The sequence below is a fragment of the Corvus cornix genome, chromosome 20, assembly GCF_000738735.6.
Source record: "Corvus cornix cornix isolate S_Up_H32 chromosome 20, ASM73873v5, whole genome shotgun sequence".
Classification (NCBI taxonomy): domain Eukaryota; kingdom Metazoa; phylum Chordata; class Aves; order Passeriformes; family Corvidae; genus Corvus; species Corvus cornix.
The window spans coordinates 5,807,803-5,835,006 of record NC_046349.1 but is presented as its reverse complement, the minus strand read 5'-3'; the positions used below and the strand labels follow the sequence as shown (position 1 = coordinate 5,835,006).

Genomic DNA, 27,204 nt, shown 5'->3' with positions numbered 1-27,204 from the left:
CAGCACAGGCCACCCAAGACACACCAAGGGTCTGGCAAAACAGCCTGGGTAGCTGTTATCCTTTCCCAAACTTGATGAGCCAGGGGAAAAACCAGAAAGGGAAATCAGTTGGATGCTTACTTTCATTTGTTCCTATTGCAAAGCTCTGGAAAAGATAACATTTTGTATTTTCCAAGGAAGTTTGTCTGAGCTTGAGCAAAGAGACTACATCCCCACTGCTTTTCTTACCCAAGTCAAGCAGCATGGAACAATTCCCATCCAAACATGCTGCAGGGCATCGACCTGGACAGACTCTGCTCTCTGGATTCACACCTGGGTTCCTCAGCACATGAATTGCCTGTTTTGCTCCAAAATACCAACTTGCACTTATGAAGCATGAAGAACTGACAACTCCAGCAAAGGAACACAGAAAAACCCATCTGGCAGCGCCAATGAAGCCTTCAGAGCACGCTGCAGATCACGTAGAAAGCAGAGACAGGACAGGACCCGACTGCCTGCAGAGGAGATTTGCCCCAAGCTATCTCCTTTCAGTTCATGCTGAATCTGCCTGCTCTACCCTTGGCTCAAACATGGGCTCACAAGCCCTTTCACTTTCCACAACCACTAACTTCACTCTCTGGTTTTGACCCTAAAAGTTGTTTCTATCTCTCTTCCCCATGAAGATCTGCCTCTGAGAAAAGACGATGCACATCATCAGAAAAGATGATGCAGGTTTGGGGCTGAAAATGAAGAAGGGAAAACATCAAGCACTCATCTGGATGGTATCAAGTGCTGAGGTGAGGAAGGTCCCCAAGTCCAACAACTGGTCTTTGGCATGTCTGTGGGCAAAAAGCAGAAATGGGAGTCTCAGCTCAGCACCCCATCAGACTGCTAAAACACTGACCATTTGACCTCCTACTTATTTTCAGGTACTCTGAGAAAAGAGTCAGCACATTAACTTCTCCACTTCAAACTTTGTCACTGCACAGTTGTTCCTGAAGTGTTTAAAAAAAAAAAAATTCTGTTTAGTCAGATGCTGACTCCCTGTGACACCTACTAAGATTTGTGTGCCATGAATCAATTCTAAGATGAATAAAAATTCCATTGTTCGCCTTCAAAGGAGAAAAAGAAAAGTCTTCCCACAGCCTTGCATGAATACCCAACACCTGTGCAGCCTGGCACACGCTGAGCTGGCGTCTGCCGGGGTGGGCAGCACAGGCCCCTTTACAGGGGTATCTCTCTTCAGAGCAAGCCCTGATGCTCTCCTAAGGGGTTGCTTCTGCTGAGGAAAAAAAAATAAATACTGGATTGTCACTTCAGCATGCAGTTTAACGAGATGAACTCAATCTCATCATGCCTGGCAAGCCCTGACATCCTGCCAAGCATTCCCCACATCAACATCTTAATGGAGTGTGAATTATGAGCACCTAAAGAGAGGCAGTTTGTACTGTGCTCCAGAACATGCCAGGCTATCATCACAGCCTGAGTAATCCACCAGAATGACAGAAAATGGCTGGGGATAAGCAGGGGCACTAATCAGGCTGTTTGCTTCATTCCCCTTGTCCTAGTTTCAGACAGCAACAAAATCACACCCTTTCTTTCCAAATTAAGCACAGAATCTTCTATGGGATGGAAGAAAGTATTTCAACATGTTAATTCCTAATCTGTGGAGGTTAGGTACATTCACAGGGTTCGGAAAGTTCAATCAGCTCTTCTTGTGAGAGTCAGAAAATAATAAAATTAGCAACTATTTTCACTGCTGTTACAGCTACCAACTCCAGTGAAGGCAGAGCAGGGCCAGGACACCCTGCTTGTATGGGCAACTTCTGGAGATGCCAATGAGACACCTCCAAATTCCCAATGTAGCACAATCCCAATACATCCCATTGCTGCTGGCCCACAAGGGTATTTTAGCACAAAAAAAGCTTTCTCTCAACCTAGAGTTCAGACTGGCCTGTCCTCACCCACACCGACAGGCAGTGCTGACACCCCTGCCCAGATGTGTGGATGTCAAACCAACTCCCCCTGAATCCAGAGTTTTTTGTTCTTCCCCCTCACCATTAGATAAGGACTAAAAATCATTCATGGGGTTATTTTCATGAACAGCCTCTGAGGCTGCCTTCCCTCTTTCCCCCACAACCCAGCCCAAACCCCATCTCATCAGACACTTAAAGCAGTATTTTTTCCTCCATCCTGGCCTGAGCTGCAATTTGGTTTGTCCTGTATTTAAGCAGGTCTCCACCCCAGTAGATGTTATCATCTCTTGTAGCTTGCCTGGGGCACGGGTAGAGCAGCAATTTTTCTTCCTTTCTTCATAAGCTCCATTTTCATATTTTAAACATACTTTTTCTCCTCCTTTTGAGGTTAAAATTAAATAGTTCCCATGATACTATTTTTAATTTTGACCTTTTTGATAATCCATCTATATAAAAAAAAAATTTAATGGCCAAAATTTTCATTTAGAAGTATCTAAAGAAAAAATTCTGCAACAAACATGTAGCCAGGAAAATCACTTGGAGATTTTTCCCTTCACTGTCAAAAGAGAGAAAGCCAAGAGCCAAAAAGGTAAATACATATGTTCCACTGTCAATGACTTTCAAATGGAGTTTTTGACTACCATAAAAAATTGTTTAGCTTTTCACTATAAAAAAGTTGCAGTACCATAACACTAACAAAAACGTTTGGTTCTTTCAGAGTTATTTCATGGGAACTACTTTGCAGCTAGATCCAGCTCTTCAGAATTCTTTCCATGTCTCTATTTTGTTTGCAGCAGCAGGATCCAAATAGCTTCATCTGATGGCTGCTTTTGCATTTTTATTTTTATAAGAAAATGGAACACACTGCCCCCTTCTCTTCCCCCAATCTGCCAGGCTTTGCAGTAGAGCCTGATTAAATGAAATGGCCATATCCATCCAGAACATTCACTGCTGTAATATTTCTGCAGCAGCCTAGCAATGAAACCTGAACACTGCCCTGTCCGTAGCCCAGGTCTCCAGGGAAAGACAAGCACGGAACTGCTGATGCTGCACCAGTTGTCCCTGGAATGGCTGCATGTCTGGGACAGACATCCCACATCCCAGGCCTTTCTTCATCTGCTGCTTTTGTGCTTGGGCAAGGGGTGATGACTTAAAAATATAATCTTACTATGATATTTATAACGCAATAAACCACAGATATATATATGTACACACACACTCACACATTCTCACTGCATGGCAATTAGGGGATTCAATCTTTCCACTTCCTGGATTTTGGTTTTTAAGCCTCACCAAGAGTTAAACTCCCCTCTGACATCAGCCCACCTGGGAAGCCCTGAGGGTCTGTAGTCCAACTAGGTAAGGAGAATTTAGCTGATGGGCTCAGAGAACAAGAACATTTGACACAGGCAATTAATTTAACTGATTTATGTAAGCTACTACACTGTAATATTTATTGCTTAGAAAGCTGAGGGAAGCATCACACATAGAATCAACAACCAGCAGTGCTCTACATGTTCTCAGTTCCAAACTCTTAGAACTTTGCCAGCTATCATGATGTGGGTATCAGGAAAACATGAAAGTAGAAAGGTGAGTGGCTGGTTTGTGTGCCAGCACCACCCCAGGGCTTTCTCCTTGTTAATTCACAAGGAGAATAGAGGTGGAGCCAATTTGTGTCCCCATGGCTGAAAGTCCTCCAGCTAACCAACATAAGTTGTGAAGGCCAGGTGAGGCTCTCTACTTAATTACAAGAGAGTTGAACCAGAGCACCCTAATGTCCTAATTCTGCCATCCATCTCACACTATTAGTAACTGTGGATGTTGCTTAAGTCCAGGTTCTGAAATATGAATGAGCCTGAGCTGCAGAAAACCTCTTGATTTAGAAAAGGATCACAAAAATGAGGTGAATTCACAAAAATAAAGCTACTAGAAAGAGCCGTTGTAGAGAAGGACGGCATGAGATGAAAGAGTTGCCCAGCCTACACTTCACTAAGCCAAGAAACTTTGCACGAGGCTGTTGTGCCCCTCCCGAGTCCGCTGGATCTGCCTGCTCACCGACTGCCCCCCTCCTGGCAGAGCCCAGCATCCTGCTCTTCACTTGGTAACTTTTAGGAAGCAAGCAGGGGTAAAATAACTTCAGCAGCCTGTTTGCAAGCTGTGCATTCCTACTGCAGAAGAGGACTTGGGTCATGAGCCTCCTGAAGCCACCAAAACCCCCCAGAGGTGCTGACACACCTTTCTGTCCCACTGGATGCTCAGCTCCAGTGGTCTGCTTTCACCCACAAGGTTAATTTTAGACTGAGATTATATATCAGATCTTTTCTCCCAGGGGCACTAGTTTGTGTGTCTCTCTCTACCCAGAGCCATCTTTTCCAGCATTTTTAGAGTCTGCTCATCTTGGGCTTCTCCCCCAAATTTGGCTGAAACTAGAAAGTATCTGCTACATAGTAATGATGGGAAGAAAGTCAGGACAGCGGCTTAAGCACTGAAGAAATACTTGTCTCCCTCAAATTCACAGCTACTGCACAGCAGGTGAAGTTTAGTTTTGGTACAGACAAAATTGAGAGGGAAGCAGTTGACAAGGCCATATTTTTTAATGAGATTTCTTCCCTTTTCTTCTGTCCTACTGACGCTCTTTTAGGAGCAAGCGGCTTTGTCAAGACCGTGTGTGCGAGCACAGAGAGCAACAGTCTTGGCACAGTGAATGAGTCATGCAACCTTTTGTTCACTCGTTATAAATACAATTAAAAATACAGGCCCATTTCCTTAACAGGCACGAAGCCACAGAACCCTGGAGTCATTCATAAACTAGAATCCTGGTGCAGAATTGCATTTAGAATAGCATTTGATTTGTGTTTAGCTTGGGTTGTAATTACTTCATCATATTTTCCTTAAGGAAATGAATGATCAAATTCATAAGGAGTTGACTTTAATTATACACACTGCTTAATAACTTGTGTCCATTTGGAAGCAATTATTTGATCCACTGTGGAAGCAGAGAGGGGGAGCTGATGGTCTGGTTTCCAGAGAAGTTAAACAATTTCAGGCATTGAGTTCCTAATTCCAGACAATCTCACCTGACGATACCACCACCTGTGTCAGGCTTCACCAAAGGTGCTCTCATGGGGTACCTGTAGCAAATGCTAGAGGAAGCAAGCCAGCATGTTTTTCCCCTCTAATTCTACATATTGCTTTGACTCACACGGAGACATCCCATGACAGCTCCATGGCCATGGAGCATCTATTGTGCCAGGCAAGTACCACAGCCTGCCACAGCTGCACTAAAGGGAACCCTTTTCTTCCCAAATGGTACCAAGAACTGTACAAAACCCCCTGTTCATAGCACACCTGTGCTGCTGAAGGGAGAGCTTGGAGAGTGGCTCCATTTCCCAAAAGCCTGCAAACAGATCCATTGCACTCATACTGCTCCTCTCACACAGATCCCTTTCCAGGAACAAGTGCCAGGTTCTGCTTGGGTGGAGTAAATGGAGAGCACCCTGCCCTTCACAACTGTGGTAATTTGGCTGCAGATACCTCATGACAGCTGGAAGGTCAGGCTTCAATGCCCAGAAGCAGGACAGGAGCAACAGTTCCTTACGATGCAAAGTCATTCACAGTGACTAAGAAATCAAAGTGAGTTTGTATCACTGCAAACAGCCCTGCCAATCATACATCATAAGTATCTTCAGCTGGGGACAAGTCAGGCCGCTACACATGGAAAACACCATCCAATACCAAAAACAGAGGCGCTGAAATTTAACTAGTAGACACCTAAGAAAAAACATTCAAGCAAAAATTTCACAGCCCAAACCCTGAAGAGACACATGCAAACTCTCATCTGAGTGACACACTCTCCCACAGACGAACATGGCAGACACATAACTGCCTCCTACATCTGCTTTCTGCATGCACAAAAGCAGCACTCAGATAGAAAAACACCCCAGATTATTTGAAGTCCTTCGGGAAATTCAGTTCACTGTTTGTCTATGCAGAGTATTGAGCTTCCAATAGCGGAGAAAAAGCCCTTTGGCCAGAGCTGGAAAATAAACATAATGTGTTCATCTCTGCTGAAAGATACTGCAGAATGTGGGAAACCAACCAAACTATCATGCCTGGCTGCAGATTACCGAGGATTGAAGTAAAAAGTCATCAGACTAACACAGATTAAAAAATACAGGAGATTAATACACTTTAGGAACAATACGAAAATCTAGTTTTCTCAATTATCAACAACAAGATGCAGTAAGAATCAGTCCTTTGTGAAGAAGAGGCACACCAGAGTGTTCAATATCGTATTGACTGGAATTTGCATTGATCACTCACAATGTACAAAAGCCACACACCAGCACAGCATCCTGAGAAGCAATGCCTGTTTGCAGCATGGCTACCCCATGACATGTACCTGGCAGAATGTTCACCAAAATCCCATGATTTGTGCCAAATATTTCTGAACAAATTCTGTAGAAGGAGCAAGGATTAAAATGCTTTAGAGTGCCCTGCTAATCTCTCTCTACTATGAGAGCAGAAAAGAGAACAGATAAAGAAGCAATTGTGATACAGCCAGCATCAGCCTTGCAGGCAACGCTAACAGCTCAGGGAGATCAAACACGCATTTAAGGGCAGTGTGTGAGCAAAAAAATAGTTCTAATGTAACCACCAAAAAAAAGGTTGATGGGAATCTCTTTACAAAATGTGCAGGCAACGACTGCCCAACAGTACTGGAAGAAGGTCAGGAGAGGACACCCTGCTTACGAAGCACCTGCATCACCGTCACTTCCTGCCTTCTGACACCTGCAGGTAACTTTCATGTTTCTGTTCTCAGATTTAACAACTGGGCTGACATAAGGAAGCCTGGGGATTTCTCCAGATGTTACTGGCAAGGTCAGAGAAGTACAATCCCCTTCCAACATTGCCTGTGCTCCGAGGGCTCCGTTTCACTCCGCTGTACAGTAACTGTGCCAGCGACCTGAGCCAGCCACCCACCCCACCAGGCTCCACCCTTCACACTCATCTCAACGCGGAAACAAACAGAAGGAGACAGGACACACAATTTTGAAAGCAAACTTGAAGGTGAGACCCTCAGTCCCAACCCATTCACAGTCTCTGATCACAATTACAAATCGAGCTCAGGAGTGAAATAACATCCTTTCCTCCTCCTCCTGGCTGCAGAGACAGGAGTTCAGGGCTCTGTTTCCTTGGCAACAAAAAAGAGCATCACAACAGCCTCCTCGCTAGCAAATGACATACGAAAACGTGTCATTTTTTTTCTCTCCGGTGTCTTTTATCACTAGGGAATAAGCCTGAACTCAGAACTCCCCACTCAGCAAGAATGGAAATAGATATCCATTATTGCTATTTAAACTGCAGTATCTTTGGAGCCTTTAAGCTTGTCCAGAGGTAGGTAGCAAGTGAGGGATTTTAATTTATTAAGTTAAGCAAAAAAAGAAAAAAAACCCTAACCTTGCTGAAGTTCACCTTTTAAGACAAATTATAGAACTTGAATTTGGGGAAAAAAATGCATCTCATAGATTTATGATCTGCATTTTAGATTCTGTTAATATTCACTTTTGAAAAGCATTAGAAATGAAGATTACAAATTTAATAATGCAACATATGGGAGGAATTATCCTCCTCCCCATATAAAAAGGCAATTTGCTCTTGCCTATAAATTGACTTTCTATTACTGTCATTAAAGCAGCATAATGTGCTAAAATTAGGGTCTGCCCTGCCACAGCTCTGTGGCAACTCATGCCAATACTTCAGCAGACATCCTCATGAGGTGGCAGGGGCAGTGGCACTGCTGGGTATCTCCTCAGTGCAGGACTTTGGGATACTCATGGACCTTTACGAGGGGTCCAAAAGAGATTGGATTAAATCAATGAGGAAAAAATTCAAGAGCAGAGAAAGTCCCTAAGCCACAAGGCAGTGGAAGCCGGGTCAGCATCCTGAACAAGCATCCTAAGAAACCTTGCCATCTCCCTGACTTTCTCCAAATACCTTGACAGACACAAAAATCTCTTTCTCCTTCCATTTTGCCACAAGAGAGAAGTCAGATCACAGTCCTCAGACTGCAGTAGCTTCCCATGCATTTTAAGCTGCTTCCAAGTTCTCCTCCTCTATAGTTTGTGCAGACTGGATGCCCTGCACAGTCTGTGTGCCCAGACCACCAGTGCAAGCCCTGTCCCACCTTGCAGAGCTGATCCTCTCTTGCTCAACATGCTCATGTCTAACTCCCCACGTGTCTGGACCATAAGGGATGATTTTGCAATGCCCACATGAGAATCTACCGAGCAGCAAAAGCATTAAAATCTATATTCAGTGGCTTCCTCAAATAGGCAACTACATTTAAACAGCTCAACTGAAAGAGCATTAAAATTGTGCTGGCAGGTATTTACTGTCCCATTTCCCATAACCCTTTCTCCATCTTTAAGTTACTGATGGGTTGTGACATACTTCCATAACAGAAATCTCAATAACAGAAACCTCTTTGCCACTTCTCAGCACTAGCACCGTTCTTCCCTTTCACCAGCCATACAGTTACATGTTAATTCTGTCATCTGCCTTTTTTTAAAAACCATTTTCACCCATACTTTATGCAGCTGGAAGACTTGCTCACATCTCAGTTACTTCTAGAACAAATGTGAGCACCTAGCACTGAGGGAGTGAGTTGACAGCATCTGCTGATGGTTCTTGCCCTTCCTTTGCTCATGAATTGCGCTGAGTTTTAAAAGAAAAGCAGCTGGTGCTTGTTCAAGATTACCAAAGAGTATCACTGGTTAGTGCACCCCCCCAACAGGTGCTCTGTGCCTGAAGAAGCAGTTTGGCAGGCCAGGCCAGCACTGGACCTTCCAGCACCACTGGCTGGCTTTGACAAGACGTGCCCTTTGCTCCATGACAAGTCAGTTCTTAAGATTGCTGGATGACCATCAGTCCACTTAAAAACTTCCCATTTACCCAAATATTCATTCAAAGGAACTTAATGGTTTAACACGAAGGGGACTTGTGATAATGAAAGTGAATCCATTTGCAAGTCTGACACATGCACAGAAAGCACTCTGCAGTCTCCACCAAAGCCTGGTTTAGTCTCCCTGCTGAAGCAATTTTTAGGTCAGAACATGTGCAGATGTTTGGAGGTCTGTGCTTTGTCCTTGGCCTGTTTCGGAGAAAGATGTAACATTTTGCTTCTGCTCCAACTGCATATTTCCACCCGAGAAACCGCAAGGCCACACTTGAAGTCACTACTGAATTCTAGTCCTCTGGATCCATGAATGAGTAGTACATCCTCCTTGTATCCCACAAGCCATATTCCTGATTGAATTGTCCTCCTGTTGTATCCCTTCTCCTTAGAAATTTCCCTTTATGAAGCATGACTTGGCCCTTCTGAACATTACACAATATTTGTCTTTCTCATGTATCTTCTGCTACAGATACATGACTTTTCCCCATGTTTTACTGTCATATGGAACAGCTTTCCCTTTCAACAGTCACAGCTGCTTAATGAATTCAAAGTGTGACATTTTGTTTTCCATGGTGAGGTGTGTGAGAAGTGTAAACCGTGGCTGAGAGATGAACTAGAAAACACAGAGGGCACTGAGCCCTTCCCACCAGCCAGACACAGCGCTCTCAACAGCACCCATTGCACCCTGCAACACTCAGCTTTACACAATTAATCAACAAACTTCACTAAACAAATCAAAATGTCAACTTTAGGAAGTATATATAAGCTTCTATACACAATACAGTTTCACAAGCCCCAAAGATATCCTCTCATGCTTGATACTCAATGTGCTATCCCACCAGGACACTTGGATGCTTTGCTCAAACAACAGTTCCAGGATCCAAGGGAATTTAAAGCCTCGAAAGACTTTCCAGAGCACTGCACAAATTCCTCTGATGTCGCCCACGTGGGAGGCTACAAATTGGCACCAGTAGTTGTCAACATTTTGTTTTGATCTTCTGGCAAACAAATCCACCCTCTGAAATGTTTGCAGGATGCCGAGATAAAAAGCAGTAATGAATACAACCCAAAGAAGTTTGAAGGGTTTATTTTTACCAAGTAATCAATACCTTCTGGCAGTCTTCCTCCAGCTCTAATAATACCAGTGAGGACAGTGACCCTTGGCAGGTTTTGTACACTGCTCTACAAACATTATCTAATTAACTATCACAGTCCACTCCTAAAGAAAAGAAAGCATGCTCTGAAGTTCTTCTACAGCAAGAGAGAGAGAGAATGAGTGTTGGGAAGGGCTACTGATAACGAGGTCATAGGTTCAGGAGTTGCAGCTCTTGCACACCCAGCCTAACCACGCTGCCCCTCAGGGGCCAGCTCCAGGGAAATGGTGTATTTTTCACACAATCTGTGTTTAGCACAACCCTTACTTTCACTTAGCTGTGACAAAGCACTAGGACAGCGTCCAAGCCAACTCACTAATAAATCAAATGACAATAAAGCAGTTGGAGGGAGATGAATTATTGAAATCAAAGCAATTCAGTGCTCAAAACTAAACTTTGTAAGCTGGGAGCTACTGAACACAGAGCCTGATTTTCCTCGGAACAGCTTTACTGACATGTTGCAAACTGCCAGTCCTGTCCATCTGTACCATAGCTCAGAAGAGGATTCAGCCTTTCACTGGAGTACATGACATCTTGAAGCTGATCATTACTATTAAAGATGGAAGAGGAATCCCAGGTCATCAAGTCAACCAGGAAAGCATCTCAGAGGATTATCACCTAAACCAAGTCTAAGAAACAGGTCTAAACCCAGAGTCAGCATATGTGTCAATATAAATCCAGGTCTGGATTCTTTCGAACAGACTATTTTTCTATTTCTTTGGGGCAGCCATTACAGAGTCACAATATTTAGTCAACCTTTTACTTCTGTAGTCATTAATCATGCACCATTTAACTACTGGTTTGTCATTTACTCTCTTAATCCTTTTCAAATCCTTCTGCTTATTTTCACATCTTTTTTCAATCCCATTCTATGTGTCTTGCTAATTACACTCCTTAACTGTCGTAGGCTGTTTCAACAGACACGTTGAGCCAGACGTGGTTTGATTACTTGCTGTGTTATGTGCCCAAGGAATCTTCTGCTATTGAGATATTTAAAATATAAACAGTGTTACTGGAAGATGATCAATTGTACTTAATTATCTGGACAGCTGCCTGTAACTCTAGGGAGGAAGGGTGAATGACCATTTAACGATGGACTCAAACCCAAGATTTCTAACCTTGTAAAAAAGAACAATGAAAAAGGAAAAAATAGGCCTAGGGTTTTCATCTTCTCAAAATACGGAATTTTGCTTCCTTGGCAGACAGTACTGTTTTCAAAGGACTGTTATTTGCAATTTTGCTGTGTCCTGAGCCAACCTTTCCTACCAGTCTCAGAAGACTCCATCTCCAGAAGTCATCACACAACACCCTAAGAGTCACAGGCCCCCAAAAGTAAGGTCACATCCAAATGAGAGATGCCAAAACCTGGTGACAGATGAATGAGACAGAGCAGACATCACCTGAAAACTTAAAGAAAAGGGAATAATTCATGGCCAAAAGGAAGAGAAGAAGTACTGTGATATATATGGGAAAGAAGGAACTGAGGGAAGTAGGTGGCCAACTGTGATGGAACAACTCTCAGAAATACTCAGAGCACTGGAAATGTCAGCCCAGCTTTACCTGTCCACACATTCACTTCCAGTGACAAGACTGACTACACAACTTGACACTGAGCAAATGCCACCCTGAACACTTCCTCTCTTGAATCTCAGTCTTCATTTCACTTCTACAACCACGTCCTGACCTATCATGCTGGGGATGCAAACCTTAAAACCACATGTATGTAATGAAGAGACAACTTTACTAAGAGCCTGAAAGTGCAACCAACTCATTCAGCCCAGAGGAGAGTTAACAGAGGCTGGAGAGGACCCTTACACGCCATCATTGTTAGCTACTAATTCAGTATCTTCAAAAATAGGAAGAACTGAACACTTCCTTCTCTTCCATGCCCATCTCCTCAGACATAGCTATCAACCCACACAGAGGAAAGCATGCAAGGCTCAGAGGGGAGCAGAACTCCCTGCACTTGGTACACCTTGGAGAATTCTGTCTAGGCATGGTTTGCCACACCCATTGAAGCCAAAATGTGCAGCTAAAACAAGTGAAGGAACAAACACCTGCCAAGACATCGCAGGAAGATTGCGCAGCTTCTATGTGCCAAGGAAAATGTCATGGACACCATAATCCCCAAATACACTCACATTGTGTAACCCCATTAGATCAGCACCTCCTAATTAAATTAGAGTGTAGATCAGTCCTCAAACACCTTTTGCTATCACTAAGACCTACCAAAAGTGATGAAGAGGAATTATTATGCATAACACTCTCAAGAACTTGCATTTGTAAACACACTTGGCAGCACAGGGAGGTTCCTTTATGGCATAATCCATTTTTATATACACCTAATATTTTCAGGTTTTCAACTGATTGTCAAGAGTGTTTGTAGAGGCTGTTAATGAATCTCACTGCTAAAAGCAGTTACAATTCTGTAGCTATTAATACAACGTGACATCAGTTATATCAGCTTCCAAGTGAATCACAGTTTGCAATCTTGTAGGTGTTCGATAGCTGTTGTCACATCGAAATAGAACATTGTTAAATATACTCCAAGTCTGTCCTAGTTCTGCAGCTCTTTCCCCCTTTCTGCACTGCAGCCTTAGTGGACTGAACACCTGCAGGTCTGAAGAACTGAGCACAGGAATGTCAAGAGGAAAGAACAGGTTGACTATTAGACCACTCAGATCAGCAAGGTTTAAAATGTTCACTTTTGACTGCAATTTCCTCTCAAATCTGATGACTAGAAGAGGTCAAAAGAACAGGTCACCAGATCTTTTACAGTGTCTAAACCCTCCAAGATGTACTTGTATCAAGATGTTAAGCCTTTTTTTTTCTTCCTTGTAAGCCAAAATAAAAGGCTGATAATCTTTCCTGACATAGTAGTTTAGCATTAAAGCAGGCAAAATCCAGTTTTCAAACCATTATCTGAGTATCAAACACCAAATGCTGCTCTAATTTGCATAACTGACATTCACAGAACACTCCTGTCTTGGTCAGCTTGTATATAAAAGCACGTTCTTAACAAAACTGGCATAAGTCTGTGAAGTTATTAATATTTTGCTCAGTGAAACATTTTCAGACCATCACATTTTCCCTGCTTCAGGATTCAACCCTCCCACCAACATTTTTCATGCAGGTAGTACCTTGTAGGGGTAATCTCTGGACACCCAGCCTTCGAGCTCCAGAGCAAAGATGTTTTAGAAAATATGCTTTCTAGATTTCAGGAAATTAAACAAAATTATGGCCTGAAATAAGACTTCCTGATTTTTACAGCCAGTGTGTCCAACAAGCTTGCTGCCTTTGTAAAGCAGACAGCTGCAGTGAACAGGCTGTGAAAACAGTCAAAGTCACCACATAAAATGGACTGTGGATAATTTGCCTGGTATTATTCCTAGAGCAACAAGCCAGATTTTGCCTCAACCAACCATGCAATATTTCACAGAGTGTTTTAGTAGGTAAGCCAGGCAGTACTGAGACAGAAATAGAAAAATATTGAAATAGGGCCCACACGATGCCAGGTTTAGAGGCACTTGGATTGGCTCTTGGGAAAAACTGAGTTTAGGACATAGCAGCGTCTCCTGTGCAGGAGCAGTAAAAGCGTTTCTGCACAGACTGAGCAGCCAGGTCACAGGAACAGACCTACTCCTGTTACTAGGCAGATGCCAGGAATTCAGTGGAAACAGATGAAAAACAACTTTTTAGAATGGTAACTTGGGACTCTGGCACAACTCAAAGCAGAGCACTGGGCAGAATGGGAGAGCTGAGAATTATTGTGGTGAAACAGTTCAGAAGTGGGTTCTGACAAACAGATATGATTGAAAAATCAAGTTCTGCCCCTTCCCCCAGCCCCACCAGGTACCTTCTCAAGCCTTACATTTACACTTCTCGGACCCTTTAGACCAGATGTGAAGATCACAAGCTCTGGATTTTATCATAGATGATCCCTTTATGCTGTAGCACCACTGTGAAAAATAGCTTTGTTGTGTACCCACATAGCTTGAATTGCACATCCACAGCCTGCATCACTGGGTACGCAAATCCTTAGTTAAGCATCTCCTTGCCCATGCCATTTTCAGAATCCTCACATGCACAATAACTAACCCCAGGTCTCTCTCCTGCTCTTACAAAGTACCAAGCAGAAGTGAGAAACGTGCACTGGTGGAAGGTCCACAGGCTGCCATACAGGAAACATCTCCACCTTCATTTCTTGCCAAGGCTCTAGCTTATATTGAGAACAGCCTTCCCTATGCCAAGGGAAAAGAGCCAATAAACATATGTGAAAAAAACCCCATGACGCTAATTTTGGAATATGTCACCTGGTGGAAAAACAGAAATATATGAAGACAAGGGGAAAATAAACCACGGGGAACACTTAAAATCCTGGCGGGACACAGAGGTAGCAGAAAAAACTGAAATATTTTTAGGCAGGCCAAAAACATTGATCAAAACATGATGAAACCTCCAGGTAGCCATGAAGGAAACTCCACCCAAAGGTGTGAGGCTGCTGTCCAAAACCAGCCCCACAGCCAACAGTGCCCAGGGCAGCTGATGGCTCCTGCTAAGGAAGGGGAGGAGGGAGCAGACCACTGCAGGCTGCAGATGGACATCAGCAATAGGCTTTCTCTGGGCTGAAAGAACTGGTTCCAAAACAAGACCAGAGTGTCTTTCTAAACTGAGTGATCTCAGAGCTGCCTGTGAGAGTGTGGGTGCCTCTGATGCCAGGCAGGACACAGCTACTGCAGCGACCATCTGATGGAGGGAAAGCTGCTTCATCAGTGCAGCAGAAAGCAAATCCAGGTGCTTTTGAGCCAAATCATGTGAGAGTTGCTATGCTAGAAGAAGGAATCGTTGCCTTAAGACACCCAAAAGCCCAGGGAGAGTGCCTCTGCCACCCCCAGCCCCATAACTGAAGGAATCCATACGATCCATACCACCCTCAGCCCCATAACTGAAGGAATCCATACGATCCGTACCACAGCATTCCTCAAGGCCCCAGCTGAAGGAGGAAAGTGCACCGACGACAGCATGCACTGACACCGCAGTACGAGAACGGGTGTCATGGGATGCTAACGTTGCCATGGCAATGTCCTCATACCACGTAACATTTTGACACTGTCTGTTTTCCGAGCAGCAGCACCGATGTGGCAGCCTGCAAAGGCAGCACGAAACGGCTGTTTGAGTTTTGCCACGCTTGTTCCTGCAGCCGGCAGCCAATTCAAACTGTCTGGGCATTGGAGTTTGACCAATCTGGCAGCTCCGCTTCCTAAAGTGCACGAGGAAGCTTTTAACAGAAACTGTTCCATAAATCACCCTGATTTAACACGCGCTGTCTGCCAGGCTGAGCGCTGGCCTGCACGCCCACTTTCGGCACTGCTCGCCCTGCTTTCCACACCAGCGTCTTCAATGTTCCCCCATCAACTTCCTTGAATTGCAGAATCCCAGGGAGGGTCTGCTCCTCTGCTCCAGCTGGCTTTGCACAACCAGAGCAGCAGTCTCAGCCCCACACTTGCAGAGCTGTGGGGTGATTTTCTGAACTGCCAGAAGCAGACACAGCCCCAAATCCCATTCACTTTCAACAAATACCAGAGACCAAAACTCACAGGCATTTTTGAAAAAGCCCCACTTTGCACATTTAATATTTAAAACAAGCACTGACTCTTGTAAAAACTATGCTGATGGCGGAATACTTTTTTTTATCTCAAGGTACATCAAATAATGCAACCTAAGCCTTTCCCCTTTACTTACATTGAAACAAAAATCCCGTATCTGGAGGGGATGCACTGCGGGCTGTGTGATCCACAGATGTGTGGGCACCAACCCCCACAAAGATGCCTGGGTTTTTGGCAACCCAAAATTGGTAGCAAACTCACCACTGAAATGCAACAGTGGGTTGTGACAGCAATTTCTGCAATTCCTTCTGGTTTGGAGGTATCTGGGGGAAAGCAGAATGCTGACAAGCTTCAAAAGTTAGTCTGGAGCACTGCCTACCCGAACTGTAAATTTAATTCAAACTGCTATAAATGTGCAAGGGCTCTGCAGAAGTGGTGCAGAGCAGTTGCTCTGATCTCACAGGCTACTGGTGAGATCTCAGGGCAGCAGGCAGCAGGGCTTCAGCCAGAGGGACAGCAGCACAACCTGAACATAAGGGACAGGGAAAGCTACTGGGTCCAAGTTATGGTACTTTCAGGAATTTATCAACTACAGCAGCTGGAAATCCAACAGGCATTAGAAAGGAAAAGCCTTCTCTTTTTTTTTTTTCTCCTCTCTCCTGACAATCTGATTAAAACACAAATATGGATATAAAGCAGACACCTTAAAATCTTGAGTCAAGGTTTCCTAACTTTTCACTGGAGCTGTGATGACACGTGTAAAATACAAGAAAGGAAAGGTAAATAGCAAAAATAAAACGAAAAAAAAAACACCCACCCACCCAATCCTCCCAGGATGCTGAGAAGTGCTAAACAAGGAACTGGATTTACAACAGGAAAAAAAAAAAAAAATCTTAATCTTCTTAGACATCTTGGCTGCAACACAATTAACATGTTTTTCATCCACATGGCAGGATACATTCCCTGCTAACTGTAAATATGCATACTGCTGGTGGGCAGCTGGCACAAGTCCCACACCACTGGGAAACTGTCACCACTGGGAAATGTCAGCCTCATCCATATTGCCCAGGGAGCTGAGCGAGGGGCAGCCTGTGCCCACACTCCTGTCCCTTGGTGACACTGCTGCTTCCTTGCTAAGGTGGGTCATTCTGCAAGTCTGACCCCACCAACAGCTGAGCTGCTGCTCCTCAGAGGATGGCCAGCTCCAGACAGGGACACAACCATGTGTTCCTTGGGGAGAGAGACTATAATCTCTTAAATCAGACGTCACCAATGTGAAGCACAGGAAGAACCACTATAATCCTCATTCCAGCTACTAACTGTGAATGACACCCAAAAAGCACCCTTGAAAGCAAATGTTTTCAAGGATGCTGCACTTTGCCCAGTTACTGGATCCTCAGTTAGAGAGCACCTCCTCCAGCTCCCAAAATTAACCATAAACAGTGCTGTATTCCTGGAGCCCAGGGGATAAAGGACCTTTTTTCACAGACATTTACCCCACCTCCCAATGCAACAAATATCCCATAAGCACAGGTCTTGCTAAACAACAGATACTGATTTCAGGCCAATACCCACGGGATAAAATAGCTCAATCCTCCAAAGCAATACAAGGAAAATCACCAAAGGCACATGTAAAAAGTAGTAACTTCACAGCATTGAAAAAATTAAACATACAAATGCCAGAAAGGGAATGAATAGCCAAGCAGCACTCGTGCAGGGAATGATCTGGAAAACAGCATGGATCATACCCTGAGTTAGCCAGGAGCAGGGACACTCTTGCAAAGCAAGAGTGTGTATTTACAGGAATACTGCACACAAAGTGTGGGAAACAGATACTCCCCACTGCAGGGGGCCAGACAGCAACCAGGGCACTGTCCACACTGCTCCTCCTACACCATCCTGAGTCCAGCAAGAAGGCCAACAGGACACTTGGAAAACTGCTCTACACAAAAAAAAAAACCCCAAACCAACAAACAGTAAACAACCACCCAACAAAAACAAAACCATCCATCGTGTTTCCTTGGACCAAAAAGCAAAAGGAGGGAGAGGGAGGCCAGGCAGCAATGGCTGTCATTACAGTCATTTCCTGACTTGGAATTATCAGCTCAACGAGGAACAGTTTTGCAATGAGAAGAGCTGCTTTGAGGAGAGCAGTGATCAATGGCTTCCCATTTTGCTGGGAGCAATGCAATGGCAATCTGGTCTTTCCATTCGGATTTAAGCTAAATTTTAGGGTAAACTATCCTTCTGATTAGGAACAGATTAGTTACTTGGGGAACAGATACAAGCAACCCCTCTACCTCTACATTTGCAAGAATAAGGACACAGACAATAGCTTAAGTTCCTCTTAGTCATAAAACAGTTTTGAGAAAAATGTGACATTTACCTCTGTACACGGTGTACTCTCCAAGTTGTTGAGCACTCAGACATTTTACACTGGCTTCTGCAAGGCTGTATGAGTGCTTTGTGTTTTGGACAAAGCTGATATAACACCCTGATGGCATGACAGTGGAACATTATCCATCTCAGTGATTTAACTGTGGCTGGATTTGACTAAAAGGTAGGGCTACAGAGCTTACTGTACCCCTCTGTGGTGAGGCTGTACCAGGGCTTCCCAGCTTTTACAAGCATGCTGTTTTGCAAAAGCAAAGCCAAAGATATAACTTAAATGCAGATTTCAAGGCAAGCATGGTTTGACAGAAAGCAGAGAGTGCCTAATTTGTGTGTCATCAGCAGATGATTTAAGCAATGGCACAACTGTGGCTCATTGTGTTGCAGAACCCCTATCGTGACACGTGTTGCCACATAGTATAGCATTCTCCCAGAAAATAAATCCAAACCTCAAAGAAACATCATTTGGATAGATGGGATATTCAAAATGTGTTGAACACTTCCACAGAGGAGCAGAAATCCTTATTCAAATATGCTAACGGTGCTTCTCAGCAGATGTCTGTGGGAGAGAGGAGGAGACGGCAGAGCTGAGAGTCTTGAGTGAGTCAGGTCTCACTGCCCCACTAAAACCATCAATGACTTGCAGACCATTTCCTAAATTAAATTGTTCACATTTCTAATCTAACTGAAGGCATTCAAATATAAGCAAATAGCGCTTCAGAAAACAATTGCACGGATAAATTATTCCTCAAAACAACTACTCCAATCAAACTTAATTCTTCCCTACACAAAGCAGATCCACACATCCTGTCAAACAGAAATATTGAAGCAAAGTAGTTACAGCATTTCACAACTTGTCCTGATGCAAGAATCTGACAGAGCAAAGATAACTTTTTTTTGCCTGGAGAACAGAGTGCTTTTGAATTAATAAATGTTGCATTAGAATTAACTGCACATGAAATAGAAGCAGTAAGAAAACAGTGTCTCCTGGATAGAAAGCTTTCCAGGGACAGATTCTTCTACTCAGAAACTAGGTGACAGCAGAATAAGAGAATGAGATATCCTTTTCCTGTGGCTGGCAGGGGTCACATATAACCCACCCTCAACAACTCCTGCACACATGGCTGGAACTCAGCATCACTCTCTGAGTATCTGTAACGCTGGTCAGGCCATCTTCGAGGGAAGGAGACAACACTGAGCTCTCCATGGCTCCATGTGTGTGCTGCAAAAGCTGAGGGGACAGCACAGAGCCACCACAGCCCACAACCTCATCCACATCCCCTCTTCCCTGTAAACCCACACCCAGACGCCCACCAAAGAAACTTCTACGCAGCACTTTGTGGCACATTGCTTGAGATCCCTGGGCTAGCAGCTACCGCTCTTCCCCCCCACCTTACATCAGTGTTTATAACAATTCAGCACGAGGCACAGGTGGATGCTCCAGGTTGGGGCGTGCTGGAGGACTCCGCAGGACAGCCCATGGGAGGCAGGAGTGGGAAGCAGCTGGTGGCCCAGGAAGGCAGGCTGCCACGCTGAGCGCTGACCGATGCCACGTCACCCTTCCCCGCGCTTGCCCATCTGTCCCACCGTCCCCATCTGTTGGGTTCTGCCACAGACCACGAGCGCCCTGGGACTGACGCTGACATTTTGCTTTGCATTTCTACAGGCACAGCATGAACCTGGCCCAGGACCACAGCTCTCACGTGCAGCCACAACACCAAGAGCAACACAAACAAGGACAAGGTTTCGAATCCCTTGTTCCTAGTGCTGACTCATTCTCAGGGCTCCTGCTCCACTCCAGTCTCCCATGGCCACAAGAGACAAAACCTGTTGTCTGTACCTGTGGTCCTCTGATCACCCGTGCAGCAGCAGCAGGGCCTGAGAGCAGAAAGCTACCTCCAGTGCACAGGGCAGGCAAGGGACAGCATGGATTGTTCAGCTCTACCCTGACCAGGTGGGTAAGAATGACCCATGGTGTAAGAATCAGTCACTGTATTTAGGATTGGATTAACTCATAACCAGGTCTGGGATCACCAGCTTCTGTAGGTAATATCCACAGCATCTTCTTCCAGGCCATTGGTCCCTTTCATACACTTCCCTCTGATGACTGATTTGACATCAGCTCTTCTAGAATTGTTCTCATTTTTTATTTCAACTTAATCCATTTATGAAACAAACACGTTTACCGAGAGCTAGAATGTGCCCAGCAGGGAGAGATGCATTTCTTACAATCACTAGGATAGCCTACAGACAACGATACACTCCTTACTGTGCAAGAAAAGAGAAAAGCCCTGGATTTTGCTGCCTCCTGCACCAGCTAAGAGAGCTGGCACCCCTGGGGTAATGCATGGCCAGGTGAGCTCTAAGAGCTATCTTTGGAGGGTTACAGGGATAAAGCATCCTTTCATTTATAAAAGACTGATTTTAAAAATAGCTAACATTCCAGATGGAGGAGTAATTTCCCTTGTTCCCTATATGTTTGCCACATGAGCACAGTTACCTACCTCATGAACAACTAACAAAACCAGTTAGAGGCTTACAGAGCTCCAAAGGTAACTTTGGATGAAGCAAAACCAAAGTAAGCACGAAAAGGACTTAACACACTTGGGCTATATTTTTTTAAAAACATAAAAATGGAGTAGTTAAGTCCTGAATCATAATTTTCTTTTAAACCATATGTACCCCAATACAGTGCTGCAACTGAGAAATATCCATGGCAACGTGAAAACACACACAGGGGCTCTCTCTATTTAATAGCTTTGTAACGCTTTAATGTTTGAAATTATAGAGAAGGTCAGTGTTTAAAATTATGAGGAAGTTCAATAGCTAAAACCCAAACAAAAGAATATTAGCCTGAATATCCACAGCCCATTCTTACACCCCAATAGTTTAAATGTTTTTATCAATCCATTAAATTAATATTTCACATACTTGCTCTTCAAAGCAATTGATCGTAACACAGTGCCTCTGCCAGTACTTTATAGTGTGTGAAAGCAGCAGCCTGGGCTGAATTTTATCTCTAATTCAACTCTTTTCTGAATGAGCAGCTGACACGAGGAAGGCTTACTGTCAGTATCTAGGAGACATTTTGACTTTGGAAACCATTTTCTCTCTGCCAGACACTTGGTTCCAGCTGGCTGAGACACGATTTGATTCTCCTGTCTTGCAGCCAGGGCAGGGGTCTGCCAAGCCGGACAGTCCTTGTGCTGAGGTCCCAATCAAAGAGAGGACCCTTACAAGTCCCTCACAGCTGCTCTGTACCTTCCCCTGCTTCCTGACCAGAGCAGCCCTGCTCTTCACACTTGTGTGCGTAAGGAACAGGCGTTTCCCCTTGTGCAGGTGCTCAAGCTGGATCTGGATTCCAGGGTAGCTTCATTCGCAGTGTGACCCACAGCTACAGCTCCAAACATCCAAATCTGCATCCCTGTGAGGGCATGCCTCAGATGCCTTCTGCCAGTGCCAGCAGGTGTCCTTCCCAAGAAAACCAGGATTAGGATGAAAGGAGCTGGTGCATTACAGTGTCTCACCCAGCTGAGCCACAGCACAGCTGGAGCACACACCCAGACCCAAGAAGTGCTGCAGTTTAGGCATAGGAAAGGAAACCCCATCCTTTCCAGTGATTTTTCGCATTTCCCTACCTGTCTTTCTTAAGGTGCAGTTCTTGTCCTCTGGAGTACACTCGTCTGGAAGCTCTCACCTCTCCAGAGCTGAGCACGGCTTTTGACTTCCCAACAACTCCCAGTGGATTCACCACTGTTACACCAACTGTCCCAGCTACTCAGACCACGTCCTCTCTCCTGCCCAAAGCTTGCTTGTTCTGTATGTGCAGCTCCCAGTCAGTTCCTGTTACTCTGCAAAATCCTTACTTTCTGTTCTGCTTTAGCCAGGTTTCCAAACTTCATGCTCCTCCACACCAGCAAACACAGCCCCGCTAACCTTAAGGATGACCTTCATCCTGGACTGGGGAGGGCTGTGCTAAGGCCACTGCCAGTCAAAGGGGGATTTCATACACCCCATTCGCACAGTTTTAATGATGAGCTGCACCCAGGTGCACCACAAGCTGCCTACAAGGCAGGTGCCCACAGTTATCATGGATCCTGTTATTAACCCACATGCACTTGCCACTTGGCAGTTCAGTCCTCGGCAGTTTGGTTCCTTCTGATACGCTCCCACAGGATTATCAGCATTCCAAACGGCTGATTCCAGCCAAGACCAAGCGTATGGCAGATCCTCAGAACAGCTAAGATTTGTGTTCACAAGATTTGTGTTAGAAACACGCATTCTAGACATGTGCCCACAAAGAGTGCATGACTGACTTTTACCTCTTCTTACTCTACTGCTCCACAACTGAAATGTAGGATAGACATTTGCATAAGTTAAACCAACAATTATTCTGATAATAACTGCAGTTTAAAAATCCTTAAACTTCACTGACATTGCTGGGGACCTCAGTGGAGCAAAAACAGTGGCACTCAGCCAGCAGGAAGGCCAGAAACATTACCATGCTGAGATCAAAAGAGCTGTTAACCCCGAGTCCTTGAACTGCTGAGTGCAGACAGTCATTTTGGCTATTTCAAAGCCCCACTGCAACTTCCTGGCGAACAAAGCTCCGTGTTTGCTCACAGCATCTTCTTTGTAGACGCAGCTGAGGAATGAAAAGGGTATTAGAACACTGAAGACCACATCTGCCTCTTTGGAGAGACACACGGACATGAGGAATCTGAAACCCTCATGCTCTGGAAGCACTCGAATGTGATCCTGTCTCTTGCTCCGAGCCCTGTTGCTCTCCTGCCTCCACTGGCTGCCTCCTTCTGCACACTAAGAGATCATCTGCACCCAGTTCACTGCCCAGAACTCAGTCCAGACACAGTGCAGGTGTAGCAGGCAAAGGAACTGTGGAAGATGAGAAGAGTCTTTTCACCTTATGTCCACAAGGTAGACAGCAAAGAAGAACAAAAGGGAAATGGCAGAAAAGGAAACAGAATGTAAGTAAAAATGTATTCTGTATTTTTCAAAAGCAGAGCCATTCTTCCAGACTAAATGGGTGAAATACTGGAAGTCAGAGGTATTGTTACCACTGCTCAAATGTGTCCACGGCTCTCAGCACATCTGTAAATTTCCTTTCACGCTCCTTTGATATGACCCACCCATAGTAACTTAAATGTAAGACCTCAGAAATTTTTCTTGTTTGTTGATTTAAACAATCATTAGACTGTTTTCCTCCTTCAGAGGAAAACGTCAAGTTTCCTTTAAGCTTGGCCATTTATCAGCTCTTCTCCTTTTTCCGTAGGATGACTATTCTCTTAAAGATGTGGTTCTCAGCTTCAGACAAAATGGATGATGTGTCTGTTTGAAATAGGATTGTTTATTTTGTCAATGCTCCTGGGATCAATTTCATTTTTTTCTGCCATCTCCTACAGAGGATATCTTGCCAAGTGCAGTATTCATCTCCCTGAATGAGCTATCGAGAGCTATTTTTTTGACAGAAATCATGCTGCAACCCTAACTGGTAAAAATCTCTCACAATTTCAGAAGCATGCATGGGTTTGAATAATATAGAATCTTATCTGGCAGAATTTCAGCATTTCTCTTATAATTTCTCTTTCATGACATCTATTTGCTTGAGAAAATTATGCACTTGTAGTTTTAACACCAGAAATAGAAAGCAGCACACATTCTTCCTGGCTGGTTGCTCACATGTGCGCACACAGGCACAAAATACAGGAGCAACACTGCAACATCCCCATTGCACTGAACCCACCCTGAGCAGCTTCACTAACGAGACAACTCACACAGGCAAGATCTGCTAATAAGCTGCTGGAGAATGAGGTCTTAATTGTAGATTTATTTAATTCAGGGACAAGTACTTGTGTTGTATGAAGAGCAGCTGATTAACATTCATGCATGAACATTCACTAAGTGTTGAATAAATAAAATTCAGCGCAAAAGCGCTTTTTTAAGCGCTGGAAGAGAAAGCATTCACCTAAACCATCACCCTGCTCAAGCAGGAGCAGTTGGACACCAGGGAATGAAATGCTGTCCCAGGCATTGTGTTGGGTTCTCATACTTGAGCATGTCTCACTATCAATCATTCCTGAAGCAACAGCGCTGAGACTTCCCAAAGCTCCCATCATTCTTGTACGCTCCTCAGCATTCAAACCAAAACTGAAGTGCAAATAAATCATCAGCAAAATTTTTACACAGAATTTTTAAAAACTACATCTGTTGGAGGAGACAATCCTCTGCCTGCCACCCCTGCATGATGCTGATGACAAGTCTAGGTTAATCACACAGATGATGAATTGATTCTTACGTCAACTCCTTTAAAAACAACATCATTACAGGTGTAGCAGCTGGCAGGCTAATGTATTCCTGCTGGCATCTGCACATCTTGGGATGAGCCACTAGACAAAGGAGCATGCCGGCATTTTGAGGGATGCGACCACGACAGTCAGTGTTAAAATACACCTTCGTTACCAACTTTCATTATTTGCCACTCACAAGATTCACTGACAGGTTCAGTCTCTGGTACAGTGTGCACTGAGAAAAACACCCCTCAATTACCAAAGAGCCACTGGGAATGGACAGAGCGCTCTCTGATCGCTCTCCATCCACTCCCACGCACGCCCTCCCTACCCACGCAGCGGCTGTGCTGCCCTCTACTCCCAGCACCTTCTCCAGCACCCACCACCCTCCCTCTCCCGTTCAACCCAGTATCTTTCCTACTTTTCCCTACCAGTACCCCTCTTCTTTAAGCTTGGTCTCATTTTATGACTGCCGCCAACTGTTAGAGGCCGGAAAGGTCTTTCTGACGCCGGCAAAAAATCACTGCGTCCATTCTGAAAGGCTTTTGGTTTGGGATTTACTTTGCCCTCCTTTAAACTGAACCCCTTTATTCCTCTCTCCAAAAGCACTACGGTGTACGGCGCTAACAACCCCTGGGAACAATGAGCCCGAGAGTTCACGGTGGATAAACCAGAGTGGACACACCACCCGGCAGAATGGACGCCTTTTCCCTGAGCGCTGCCCTTCATTCACACAGAGGAGGATGGAGCGTGAGCCGCTCCATTTGCAAATAACCCGTGTTTCCTATCGATTAGCAGCCGGTGCGTGTTTCACCGCTGGAACACGTTCCCACTTTTAACCTCCGCAAGCACACGCGTCCCTTCGCCAGCCCTGCAGTCCCCGGCACCCCTCGCACACCCCCGGGGATGAGCCCCCGGCCCCCAAACCCACGGCGGGGTCGGGGGTAGCGCTGACGCGCTGCACACCCACCCTCGCCTGCCCCCATCGCCCACGGCGGACGGACACAGAACCCCGGGAACCACCGCCCCGAGCGCCCCTGCTCCGGGCCCCCGTACCCGCGTCCTCCTCGTCGAAGCTGTTCATGCAGGGGAAGTAGATGGCCAGGGCCTCGAAGGAGGCGGAGAGGCTGAGGCGGCTCTGCGACCGCTCCATGAAGAGCCCGGGTCCGGGGGCGCCGCCGGGGGTCTCGCCCGCGGCCGCGGGCGGCTTGGCGAGCTTGGCCGCCCCATTCTTCACTCGGAGCACGGCCCGCGGCGTCTTGGCGGCGGCGGGGCCGCGCTGAGGCGGCGGGGAGAGGAGAGGCGAGGCGGGCGAGGCGGGCGGCAGCGCGGAGCGGCGCGGAGCGGAGCGGAGCCACCTGCTGCCGCCCGGCCCTGCGCACCGCCCGCCCCCGCCCCGGCCGCAGCGCCGCCAATCGCGGCCCGAGGGCGGGACGGCCCCGGGGAGCGGCCGCGGGCACCGCGGTACGCCTTCCCCGCCCTGCCCCGAGCCTGGCCACGGTGAGCCCTCGTTATGTTCTAGCCTTCCCCGGGCCGGAGAAGGTCCTTCGCATCCCGAGCAGAGAGATAACGCAGATGTAGGTTTGCCTGTGAATTGATCTGGGGAAGTGAAATAGACAGAGGAAGAGATGCAGGAGGCTGAGCGTGGTCCTGGCTTTGATCTCACTGAGTGAAACGGTGGAAAACGGCCTTGAAGCTTTCAGGAGTAGAGCCTTGAAGCTTTCTTGCAAAAGAGAGGGGATATAAGTGACACCGGTGTGAATGAAGGATCAGCCCGGCTCCCAGCCTTCTCCCACGTACCTCTCTTCAGACACACAAAAAAGCCACTGTTTGGATGTGTACAAGCCCCCAGGCAGAAAGCACATAGCGGGAGGTTTTCCTTGGTGTGTTGTGTTAAATGGGAAGGCTGCTGCCTGTTGTGGCTCAGCATTCAGCTCATTCTGCAGCACACCATGGGATAGAAGCTGCTGTGCTCTGTGAAATGAGCGAATTTTAGATCCTTCCCCAAGTCTGATTTCTTTTCCAACAAGCTTTATGGAGAATTAGTGGCTCAAGAGTGCCAGCTGTCCACAGGTGCTGCCTATGGCAGAGACATCACAGCATCACCCATTCCTGCTTTGGGGAAGGAAACGCAGCATAGCCTTATTTATTCAGTGCAAAAAAACCTGGGATGGTATTAGACAGAGTGTTTTCCACTAGTGACGTGGTCTGCACAGAAAGGTTGCTGTTCCATCAGGGAGCAAAGGAAGATGTTCTTCATGCTTGGTCTGTCCCCCCATCCTGATAACTAAATGTCATCCCACTGAAATGACAGGCCTGCTTTTACTATTCCAAAACTGCGTATCAAGAGTCCAGTATTTCCCTCAGGAAAAGTGTGGCTAAAACTACTACATGTTGAGTGCTACAGAACAACAGCCTGTATTCTTCTCTCAAACAGTTACTAAATCAATCCATTTAAAGTCTTCTATCTACTGAAAATCCTACCAGAGCTGTATTGTATTTGTGGCTGCCAGTGCCAAGAAGCAGCAAGAGCAGGGCTGCTCCCAGGAAAGGGGTGCCAGGAGCAGCCTCTGCACAGGGCAGGAACAACCCTGTGACCAGGCACAGTCCCATACCATGGGAGATAGAGCAGGGGGTGATGGCAGTGGCTCCTATCAATACACCATCTCCAAAGTCATCCATGGAAGGCCAAACATCAGGTCAGGAACAGGTCTGAGACAGTCTCACCTACAGCCCAGGCAAGAACTAGAAGCCCCCCCGGGCTTGGAGGTTAAAAGGAGCTCCTGACAGAGAGGGTAAATGTAAGGCCCAAATGAAGCTTTTTGGGGGAATTAA

The 27,204-nt window shown here is 45.6% G+C and overlaps 1 protein-coding gene across 1 annotated transcript in view; it reads right to left on the bottom strand.

Annotated features, from left to right (window-relative positions):
- The window catches only part of RIMS4 (regulating synaptic membrane exocytosis 4), a 55,452-nt gene extending 29,758 nt beyond the window's left edge, over positions 1-25,694 (bottom strand). The window contains exon 1 of the mRNA XM_039563369.1: positions 25,426-25,694. Coding sequence (XP_039419303.1) covers positions 25,426-25,522 — 97 coding nt within the window. The 5' untranslated portion in view covers positions 25,523-25,694. The remainder of the gene's footprint in view (positions 1-25,425) is intronic.
- Positions 25,695-27,204: the final 1,510 nt, after the last annotated feature.